This window comes from Nicotiana tabacum, chromosome 19, assembly GCF_000715075.1.
Source record: "Nicotiana tabacum cultivar K326 chromosome 19, ASM71507v2, whole genome shotgun sequence".
NCBI classification, from domain to species: Eukaryota; Viridiplantae; Streptophyta; class Magnoliopsida; order Solanales; family Solanaceae; genus Nicotiana; species Nicotiana tabacum.
Window position 1 is genome coordinate 8,351,735 of NC_134098.1, and position 12,290 is coordinate 8,364,024.

At 38.9% G+C, this 12,290-nt stretch overlaps 1 protein-coding gene across 1 annotated transcript; it reads right to left on the reverse strand.

Annotated features, from left to right (window-relative positions):
• Positions 1-548: 548 nt before the first annotated feature.
• LOC107771211 (uncharacterized) lies at positions 549-1,001 on the reverse strand. The gene has a single exon (XM_016590554.2). It carries the CDS (start codon positions 999-1,001, stop codon positions 549-551), a length of 453 nt encoding a protein of 150 aa, XP_016446040.2.
• Positions 1,002-12,290: the final 11,289 nt, after the last annotated feature.

Below are 12,290 nucleotides of genomic sequence, written 5' to 3' on the forward strand. Positions count from 1 at the left end.
ACAAAAGAAATATACGAATAAACATTAATATTTGGCACCATTAAACATAAACCGTAAAATTAGGATATGCTCTTATGTACTACATGGATGATGGATTGTAAGATTGCATTGACTGCCAGGTGTTTGTGCACAGCTAAAAGACACTATTACACTTATGATAAATTTTCGTTACAGTAGTACAATATGTAAAGGCATTTATTAAACAGTAAATATACGGAATAGTTACATGTGTTTTGACACATTTCACTTAACATACATTTTAATATTAGAAATACATGGTAAGAATTTATTAGTATAAGATTGTTAGCTAAAGCAATATGCAACACATGAATTCTCACCACATGCACGTGTATATAAATAATTATGACAAGGTCAAAGGCTGAAAATATTACTTAAAACGAATACTAGAACTATATGTAATCAAAACGAACTAACATTATTTCATAAAATAAATAATACTAATTGATACTAATGACCACTACTCATGTAAAGAACTATAATTACATGATTTTTATTCATTAGCTATAACGAATAGGCAAAAATAAAAATCAAACTACTCGATCATCTTTAACCACAGATTCATCACTGATCAAGTAGTCTATTTTTTTATCAGAGTGCTCAAAGAAATCTGCCACATCCAAGTGGGTGATGTCAAATTCATTGTCAGAAACAAAATTAGTTTCAGGGCCTTTATTCTTTAGAGATGTTTGATAAAGCTCAACTAAATATCTTGTTGTACGGCAAGTATTTGTCCAATGCCCTTTTCCATCGCAACGATAGCATTCAGTTTCTGAACCCTTTGCCTTTGGCTTCTCATCTTTCCCTTTCCACTTTTGGTGGTTATTTTTCTTTGGGAGATGATTAACTCTAGGAGAATTTCTTCCTTGGCCACGGCCACGAACAGGGCCACGACTTTTTTCACGCTTAGCATAATGGGAATACACCTCATCCACTTCAAGCAATGGTGTAGACTTAGTGGGTCGATTATCGTGATTTCTCATGAGCAAGAAATTATTTCGTTCAACCACAAGGAATCAACTCAGAGTATTTCTTGAAAACGTTCTCTCGATACTGTTGTTGCAGATCCATATTGGAGGCATGAAATGTTATGAACGTTTGTTCAAGCATATCATAGTCAGTGATACTATCTCCACAGAGTTTCAATTTAGAAGTAATTCTGAACATCGCGAAATTGTATTCAGAAACATATTTAAAGTCTTGGAGCCTCATATGAGCCAAATCATATCGTGCTTGTGGAAGTGTGACCAACTTTAAGTTATCATATCTTTCCTTTAAGCCATTCCACAAAACAAATGGATCTTTGATTGTGAGATATTCTAACTTCAACCCTTCATCAAGGTGATGGCGCAAGAAAATCAAGGTCTTAGCACAATCTTGGGTAGATACTTTATTTTTATCTTTAATGGCATCTACAAGACTCATTGCATCTAAATGGATTTCAGCATCACCAATGACCTATAGTTCTTGCCTAAAATTTCAAGGACAACGAACTTTCTCTTCATAATATCAGTCGTAATTAAAAGATGAGAAAAATTATATCTTAGTCTTCTCAAAGAGTTTCTTGAGACGATAGAGTCTCATGCTGGTAACGTGAAATAAAACAATAAAAGAAAAGAAGAATATTGCAAATAAAAGAGAGAGAATTCTATTGATTTTTTATGATGATTTACAATTTAATAGAACCAATCTATTTATAGGGAAAACGTGACTTAGAGCCTGTTTGGATTGGCTTAAAAAAAGTGACTTGTCAGCAGAAATAGCTTTTAAGCCAAAAAGCAATAAATTGGGGTTGCCCCGCTTATTATTTTTGGCTTGTTTTAAGCAATTTTTAACTTATTTTAAGCACTTTTTAACTTTGTCAAACACTGAAAAGGCTAAAAAGTGCTTAAAGCTGATTTGACCAGCTTGAAAGCTAATCCAAACATCCACTTAGTCACAAACTCTAAAACCTCTCTAAAATATAGATATTCACCTTAAATACAATTCTATTTATAATATTTTTTTTATTATTTTCTCCTCATTTGCTTTATTTTTTCACCTTTCTTCCGTATTGTTTCACCTTTTTTCTTCATTTCTTCATCATTTTTTCACCTTTCCTCTTCCGTTCTCCATAAGGGTTTCCTTTGAAATATTTTCACCTCTCTTGTTTCTTTATAATTATTTATTCTTTTTCTTCTTTTAGTCTTGTTTTATTTCTTAACCATATTGTTGAGATAATACCCATTTAAATATTTCTATTAAATCCAACACTTTGTAGAGAATAAAGTTGAATCTCTTGAACCTTATTTTTATAATTTAGAATTAGAGAATGTAGTTATTGGCCGATTGGCTTCTTGTTTGTGGAATATTAGTTTGTATAATCTTGTTTGTGTAACATAAGATGATTTTTTTAGAAATGCAACACTATTTGTTCATTTTGTTTGCAAACAAAGACTTATTAAACTAAAATCTAGCATACAACACAATTACAATTAAAGCTAAAAATAACACATTTGTATTAGAACTACTTTGGCAAAAAATGTCTAAAATTAATCAATCATCCGAGAGTAATATACCACGAGTAATCGAGCTAGAACAAAACTTAGTATAAACTATAAGTTAATATAGTTATACAGACACATCTCTAAGAATTCAACAGGGAGCTCTTCATCATATACAGAGAAATATAGTTCACGAGGTTTTGAGGACTTCAGATAGTTTGGAGATGGGATTTAGGCTCAGTTAAATAGCCACTTGTAGTACCACATGACATGTTTTTAGTTAATTAGGAGCATGTACTAGACTAACTTCTAAGAATTTAATCAAAAGTTTTTAATATAATATAATTCAGGAATGATTTTAAAAACACCCTATAATTTAAATAGATAAAAATATTGATAGTTAAAAGGAATTTTAGGATATTTAACTCATTTTCGAAAGGTAGAGTAGGGACAGAACATGAAAACTGAATACCATAGTCCTAGTCAGCAATGTTTTGTCCAATTCGATGAAAGGACAATTGACCACCAAAATATATTTAGAGAAAGAGCGAGAAAATATGATAAAGACTCGACTTGAGAGAGAAAGGTTAGTAGTATTACTTTCCCCAATGCTGCAGGTTTTCGCACTGCAAACTAAGCTTTCAAAACCCGTGCTGCAGCAGCACGTACGCCATTTGTTTTTTCTATACCCCAACCCCCACTTGTCATATACCCTAACCACAATTCTTTATGGAATCCAAGTTGTACGTTTTCATAATAATTACAAAAGTAATTACTTGTTTAGTAATTACTCTATCCGGTTCCCAAATATTACTAATCAATTCAGAATAATATCTTTTAAATAACAACATTTTTACTAAAAAAAATTAATTTATTTTTATTATCAGTTAGTGAAGTACCAATAAAATAAGATGTTTAAGAAAGATAAAAATAATAATTTAGACAAATAACTCTCATAACCTAAAGCATGGAATATTATTTTTAATTAGTGTAAAAAAATAATAATACGAGTACGTCGGAATATCACTTTAATCGTGCACGATTGTAATGACACAACCAATTATTTTAACTTTTAAAACCATGTTCCCCTAAATAAAACTTTTTGTATGTGTTTTTATTAATTTATGACTTGCGGGGATGGTTGGTTCGAGATTTGGAAGTGTTCGAGTTGAAATCGGAACACTTGGTTCCTTAAGTTGGCCTTAAGATGTTTAAGTTTGACTTCGGTCAACATTTTGAGAAAACGACCCCGGAATCGAGATTTGACGGTTCCAATAGCTCCGTATGTTAATTTTGGACATAGGAGCGTGTTCGGAATTTTATTTGAAAGTCCGTAGTTAAATTGGGCTTGAAATGGCTAAAACAAGAATTTAAGTTTGGAAGTTTAACCGGCGAGTTGACTTTTTGATATCGGGGTCGGAATCCAGTTCCGAAAATTTTCATAGCTCAGTTATGTCATTTATGACTTGTGTGCAAATTTTGAGGTCAATTGGGCTTGATTTGATAGGTTTCGACACCGAATGTAGAAGTTGAAAATTTTAAGTTTCATTAAGGTTGAATTGGAGTATGATTTCGTGATTTTAGCGTCGTTTGATGTGATTTGAAGTTTCGATTAAGTTCATATGATATTTTAGGACTTGTTGGTATATTTGGTTGAGGTCCCGAGGGGCTCGGGTGAGTTTCGGACGGCTAATAGATCATTTTTGGCATTTGGGAGATTCCTGATAGCTGCTCGTATTTTTCTTCCGATTTCCTAATACGCAATCGCGTAAGTTCGTCTGCGATCGCGTAGGGTAATTTGGGCAGAGGTGACTTTGTTCTACGTGATCGCGTGAATTGGGTTGCGATCGCGTAGGCTTAATTGGGCACTTGGATATTTGTTTTATGCGATCGTGTGAGAAGGTTCGCGATCGCGTAGGTTTGCGGAGTTAGTACTTTGCAATCGCGTGGGACTTTCCGCGATCATGTAGAGTTAATTTAGACAGTGATAAAATTGTGCTTCGCGATCGCGTAGAAGAAATCACTGGGCAGAGAGTTTAAGTTCTGAAAATGGGACTTCATCCCATTTTCCATTTTTACCGATTTGGAGCTTGGATTGAGGCAATTTTTGGGAGATTTTCAGAAAAAACAATGGGGTAAGTGTTCTTAACTCAATATTTGTTAAATTACCTGAATCCATCACTGTTTTTATCATTTAATTGGTGAATTAAGTTGGAAAAGTTTGAAAAACCCTCTTGGATAGATTTAAGGATTTGAGGGCCAAATTGTTATCGGAATTTAGTAATTTTGGTATGGGTAGACTCGTGGTTGAGTGGGCGTTCATATTTTGTAACTTTCGCCGGATTCCGGAACGTGGGCCCCACGGACGAATTTTGAGTTAATTTCGGATTTTTACTGAAAATTGTAGTATTTTCTTATAAAATTGATTCCTATAATTTTTAGTGATTGTATCGAATTATTTTGGCTAGATTCGAGCCATACATAATTAGATAGTCGAGGAAAATGCCTAGTAGTGTATTAAATTGGAGCAAGTTGAGCTAAGTCTCTTGTCTAATCTTGTGAGGGGGAAATTACCCCATAAGTGATTAAATTAATAATTATTGTTAAGTGTGGGGAGTTACGTATGTACGAGGTGATGAGAGTCCGTACGTAGCTACTATTTATGCTAAAGTGCGGGTAGTTTAGGACTCAAATCATGAATTACGTGTGTAAATTGTATTCTTTATTTAATTAAATTATTTGTAATATATATTTTGAATTGTTAGGTAAAGGTAGTAAAAGATGAGAATCTTATATACTTAATTTTCTGTTTAAATTAATTAATTATTAAAAAAAATTACTCATCCTCTCGAATTAATCTTATAATAAATATACTCTCATTCCGGAGGTACATAAGAAAATGTCCTCCTTTCTTGTGGAGCGGGTCGAACGCCTCGGCAGTATAGATGCATCTATGGATCGCGCCGCACGTCCCTTGGCAGTGTACACGACACTCTGGATCGAGTCGTACGACCTCGGCAGAAATCGTGCCTAATAATAATAATAATAATTACACGATACCTTGGCATTTCAATTGCAACTTGTGAATTTAATTAATAGATTGGAAATTGTTGCATTTGAAGGAATTTAATTATTTATGTTGGTTAAATAAGATTGTTGTTAGCTCTATGAATTATGTTGATTTAAATAATTCCATATTTTATTTCAATTATTATTATTGACCCTTAGTGAGTGTCAAAGTCGACCTCTCGTCTCTACCTCTTCGAGATTAGGCTTGATATTTACTGGGTACACGTTATTTATGTACTCATGCTACACTTGCTGCACTTTTTGTGCAGGACCTCAGACAAGTGCTATCGTTGGACTTATCTGCGCGCACCCGCGTTATCCAGAGGCTTAGTGGTGAGCTGCTTTCTGAGACATTCTGCAGCAACCAATGCCTCTTCCTAAAAACTTATTTCTGTCTACTTTATTTCAGACAGTATTTATAATTTTTGTATAATCTACTAGATGCTCAAACACTTGTGACACCAGGTCTTGGCACACACATTGGTAGAATTGAGATTTGATTATTTTTCTTGGATTTAAATTAATTGGTATCTTTTCTATTTCCTTCAATATTACTAGTAGAAAAGGAATAAAATTACTTAGAATTATTATTAAAAATGATTGATGTATGTTAAATTTATTGGTTTGGCTAGCCTAACCGTGATGTTGGGTGCCATCACGACCTTATAGGTGAAATTGGGTCGTGACAACATAGTATCAGAGCACTAGGTTCAAGTAGGTCTCACAAGTCATGAGCATGCCTAATAGAGTCCTGCGGATCGGTACGGAGACATATGTACTTATCTTCGAGATGCTATAAGGTGTTAGTAAACTACATTTCTTCATCTTCCATCGTGCAATTGATGTAGTACTAAATATCTTTCTCTTATTCTCTCACAGATGGTGAGAACGCGCTATAATGAGGTTCCAAACTAGGTAAGAGCTACTCCACCAGTTGCTAGAGGCCGAGACAGAGGCCGAGTGAGGGCTCCAGCCCGTGGTAGGGGACGAGGACGTCCCAGGACTGTTCCAGTTATGCCGCTAGTGGGTCCAGCAGAGAATCTCATTGTTGAGGAACATGGTGAGGTGCCTGTGGCAGAGCCACCTCCGGTGGATTTCACATCTGCACCGGGATTCCAGGATGTCATGGGTCGTATGTTGTGGTTCATGGACACTATGACCCTGGCAGGTTTATTTCTAGCAGACCCAACCACATCTCAAGCGGGCGGGGGAGCACAGACCCCTACCGCACATGCTCATGGGCAGACAACTGTTGTATATCAGACCCAGGGTGCACTACCCGTGGGTGGAGCCCAGCCAGTGGCAACAGCTACACTTGAACCCAGGCCAGTTGCAGTCGTTGATCCGCAGAAATAATTGGACAGATGGACTAGACTACATCCTCTTATCTTTGGGGGTGAGCGACATGAGGATCCCCAGTATTTCATTGATCGGTGCAGGGACAGACTGCACAGCATGAGGATATTGGAGTCTCATGGGTAGACTTTGCTACTTTTCAGTTAGAGGGCAGAGCCCGTAGATGGTAGAAGTCTTATCTTCTTGGCACACCAGTAGATTCTCTTCCCATGACATGGGACAGATTCACCTGTATTTTCCTGGACATGTATATTCCACCCTCCCAGAGAGAAGAGTTGCGGTTTCAGTTTGAGCAGCTCCAGCAGAGTCAGATATCAGTGACCGATTACCAGGCGAGGTTCTCTGAGTTATCTCGCCATGCACTTACGATACTTCCTACTAAGGAGGAGAGAGTGCGAGGGTTTGTTGCGGGTTTACATACTGGCATTCATGCCACTATGGATCGAGAGGTTGAGATGGGTACTTCTTATGAGCTAGTTGTGGAGATAGCCCGGAGGATTGAGGGTGAGCGTTAGCGTAGCCAAGAGCAGATCATGAGAGATAAGCGGTTTAGATATTCTGGAGAGTTCGGAGATGCTCCGTCTGGGGGCAGAGGTCAGTTCGTGAGAGGGCTGTCCAGCAGGCCCCCATATCCAGCACCACCGCCTCCTCGGGGTCCTCCAGTGCGACCTTGTTTCAGTGTTATGCCAGAGAGTTCTTATCGCCCACCGGCTATTCAGGGTCCTTCCAGTGGGTATTCAGGTTCCCAGGGTTAGACTTCTAGTCATCAGCCCATCGCACCGAAAATTTATTATGAGTGCGGGGATCCCAGTCACATAAGGAGATTTTGCCCCAGGCTTCGGGGTAGACCAGTGCAGCAGGGTCAGTAGCCTATGATTACTGCACCAGTTGCTCCACCAGTCGTTCGACCACCAAGAGGTAGAGGACAGGTGGGTAGGGGTCATCCTAGTGGTGGAGGTCAGCCAAGCGGAGGCCATCCAGTTGGCGCTCCAGCTCAGTTCTATGCTTTTCCGGCCAGACCAGATACAAAGGCCTCAGATGCCATGATTACAGGTATTATTTCTATTTGCGGTAAAGATGCCTCCGTATTATTTGATCCAGGATCTACATATTCCTATGTGTCATCTCTATTTGCTCATTTTATGGGTGTTTCTCGTGAGTCCTTGAATACTCCTATTTACGTGTCCACTCATGTGGGCGATTATGTTGTTGTGAATCGGATCGACCGGTACTGTATTATTATATTCTGTGGTTATAAAACTAGAGCAGATCTTCTACTGCTTGAGATGACCGACTCTGAAATAATCCTAGGCATGGACTGGTTATCTTCATATTATGCCATCCTAAATTGCCATGCCAAGACTGTTACCTTAGCTATTCCAGCATTTCCCAGGCTGGAGTGGAAGGGTTCATCTGTTAGTGTATCTAATTGGGTTATTTCTTCTATGAAGGCTCAACACATGGTTGAGAAGGGTTGTTTAGCTTACTGCAGAGACTCCGACTATTGATTCAGTGTATATAGCTCGGGAGTTCTCCGATGTATTTTCTTCAGATGTTCCAGGCATGCCACCAGATCGTGATATTGATTTCTGTTTTGACTTGGCTCCAAATACCCACCCTATATCTATCCCACCGTATTGTATGGCTCCGAAAGAATTGAAATATCAGCTTGAGGAGTTACTAGCCAAAGGGTTCGTCAGACCGAGTGTATCGCCTTGGGGTGCATCGGTATTATTTGTGAAGAAGAATGATGGTACTATGCGAATGTGTATCGATTATCGACAATTAAACAAAGTCGCTATTAAGAACAAGTACTCGTTGTTGCGTATTGATGATCTATTTGACCAGTTGGAGGGTGCTATAGTGTTCTCTAAGATCGACTTGAGGTCGGAGTACCATCAGTTGAAGATTCAGGATTTAGATGTTCCGAAGACTTCTTTCCGGACTAGATATGGTCATTATGAGTTCCTCGTAATGTCCTTCGGTTTAACTAACGCCCCAACAACGTTTATGGTTTTGATGAACAGTGTATTCAGGTCATATATTGATTTGTTTGTCATTGTCTTCATTGATGACATCTTGATCTACTCGCGCAATAAGGAGGAGCACGAACAACATATGAGAGTGGTGCTTCAGACGCTGCGGGAATAAAAGTTATATGCTAAGTTCTCTAAATGTGAGTTTTAGCTAGAGTTTGTAGCATTTTTGGGGCATATTGTATCGGGCGAGGGCATTAAAGTTGATCCCAAAAAGATTGAGGCAGTTCAGAATTGGTATCGTGCCACTTCGGCGACTGAGATCAGGAGTTTCCTAGGTTTAGCAGGTTATTATCGTTGATTCGTGGAGGTATTTTCATCTATTGCAACACTTTTGACCAAATTAACCTAGAAGAGTGCTCCGTTCTGATGGTCCGATGATTGTTAAGTGAGCTTTCAGAAGCTCAAGACAACATTGACTATAGCACCAGCGTTAGTGTTGCCTTCTGATTCGGGGATGTATACAGTGTATTGTGACGCTTCACGTGTTGGCTTGGGTTGTGTATTGATACAGGAAGGGTGAGTTATTGCATATGCTTAATGTTAGCTAAAGCCCCACGAGAAGAATTATCCAATGCATGATTTGGAGTTAGTTGTGATTGTTCACGCTCTTAAGATTTGGATGCATTATTTTTATGGGGTGTCTTGTGAGATTTACATTGATCATCGCAGTTTGTAGCATTTGTTCAAGCAGGGGGATCTAAATTTGAGGTAGCGCAGATGGCTTGAGTTACTAAAAGATTATGATATTACTATCCTGTATCATCCGGGCAAGGCAAATGTAGTTGCAGACGCCTTGAGTAGAAAAGGTGGAGAGTATGGGTAGTTTGGCTTTCATTTCAACAGAGGAGAGGCCATTAGCTTTGGATATTCAGTCCTTGGCTAACAGACTGGTGAGGCTGGATATTTCATAGCCTAGTCGAGTTCTTGCATATGTTATGGCCCAGTCTTCACTATTTGAGCAGATCAAGGCTCGCCCGTATGATTATCCATACTTAATGGTTCTTCGAGAAACGGTACTACGGGGTGGTGCCAAGAAAGTTGTTATTGGCACAGATGGTGTTCTGCGACTCCAAGATCGTCTATGTGTTCCTAATATGGATAGAATGAGGAAAAGGATCCTAGAAGAGGCACACAGTTCTCGGTATACTATTCATCAAGGTGCTACGAAGATGTATCGTGACCTGAGGCAACATTATTAGTGGCGACGAATGAAAATGGACATAGTTGAGTATGTAGCTAGGTTTCTAAATTTCCAGCAAGTTAAATATGAGCACCAGAGGCCAGGTGGCCTACTTCAGCAGATAACTATACCAGAGTGGAAATGGGAACGCGTCACTATGGACTATGTAGTTGGGTTGTCACGGACCTTACGGAAGTTTGATGCAGTTTGGGTGATTGTTGACAGGTTGACCAAGTCGGCGCACTTTATTCCGGTTGTGACTACGTATACTTCAGAGAGGTTGGCCCAGATTTATATTCAAGAGATAGTTCGGTTGCACGGTGTGCCAATTTCCATCATATCAGATAGAGGCCCTCAGTTTACTTCACATTTCCGGAGAGCAGTACATAGTGAATTGGGGACTCGTGTTAAGCTCAGCACAACCTTTCATCCGCAAACCGACGGGCAGTCAGAGCAGACAATTCAGATTTTGGAGGATATGCTCAGGGCATGTGTGATTGACTTTGGAGGTCAGTGGGATTGTTTCTTGCCCTTGACCGAGTTTGCTTATAATAACAGTTACCAATCCAACATCGATATGGATCCATTTGAGGCTTTATATGGTCGGCGATGTCGTTCGCCCATCGGATGGTTTGAGCCCGGTGAGGCTAAGTTATATGGCACTAATTTGGTGAAAGATGCCTTGAAAAAGGTAAAGTTAATTCAGGAGCGACTTCGTACAGCACAGTCTAGACAGAAGAGTTACGCATATCAGAAAGCACGTGATTTATCATTTATGTGGGTGAAAAAGTTCTCTTGAAAGTTTCGCCGATGAAGGGAATCATGAGATTTGGGGAAAAGGGAAAATTGAGCCCAAGGTTTATAGGCCCATTTGAGGTGTTGAGACGAGTTGGGGAGGTTGCTTATGAGCTTGCATTGCCTCCCAGTCTATCGGGAGTTCATCCGGTTTTCCATGTATCTATGCTCCGGAAGTATCATGCCGACCTATCACATGTGTTAGACTTCAGCACAGTTCAACTAGATAATAGTTTGGGCTATGAAGAAGAACCAGTTGCCATTGTTGATAAATAGGTTTGCCAGTTGAGGTCCAAGAGAAGCCAACCAGTCGAGGAAGCGACTTGGGAGGTCGAGGAAAACATGCGGAGCAAATATCCATACTTATTCATCACTCCAGGTACAATTCTAAACTCGTTCGAGGACGGATGTTTGTTTAAGAGATGGAGAATGTAATGACCCAACGAGTCATTTTGACTTTTAAAACCTTGTTCCCCTAAATAAAACTCCTTGTATATGCTTTTATTAATTTATGACTTGCGGGGATGGTTGGTTCGGGATTTGGAAGTATTCGAGTTGAAATCGGAACACTTAGTTCCTTAAGTTGGCCTTAAAATGCTAAGTTTGACTTCGGTCAACATTTTGAGAAAACGATCCCAGAATTGGGATTTGACGGTTTCAATAGCCCCGTATAATGATTTTGGACTTAGGAGCATGTTCGGTATTTTATTTGGAAGTCCGTAGTTATATTAGGCTTGAAATGGCTAAAATAAGAATTTAAGTTTAGAAGTTTGACCGGGAAGTTGAATTTTTGATATCGGGGTCGGAATACAGTTCCGAAAATTTTTATAGCTCCGTTATGTCATTTATGACTTGTGTGTAAAATTTGAGGTCAATCGGACTTGATTTGATAGGTTTCGACACCGAATGTAGAAGTTGGAAATTTTAAGTTTCATTAAGCTTGAATTGGAGTATGATTTTGTGGTTTTAGCGTCATTTAATGTGATTTGCGATTTTGACTAAGTTCGTATGATGTTTTAGGACTTGTTGGTATATTTGGTTGAGGTCCCGAGGGGCTCGGGTGAGTTTCAGACGGCTAATAGACGGCCAATAGATCATTTTTGGCATTTGGGAGATTCGTGATAGCTGCTGGTATTTTTCTTCTGATTTCTTTATACGCGATCGCGTAAGTTCGTTTGCGATCACGTAGCGTAATTTGGGCAGAGGTGACTTTGTTCTATATGATCGCGTGAATTGGGTAGCGATCGCGTAGGCTTAATTTGGGCAGCTGGAAATTTGTTCTATGCGATCGCGTGAGAAGGTTCACGATCGCGTAGGTTTGTGGAGTCAATGCTTCGTGATCGCGTGGGA

Coding starts and splice junctions, on each gene's coding strand:
- LOC107771211 (XM_016590554.2), bottom strand. CDS start 1,001: ATGAGAAATCACGATAATCGACCCACTAAGTCTACACCATTGCTTGAA.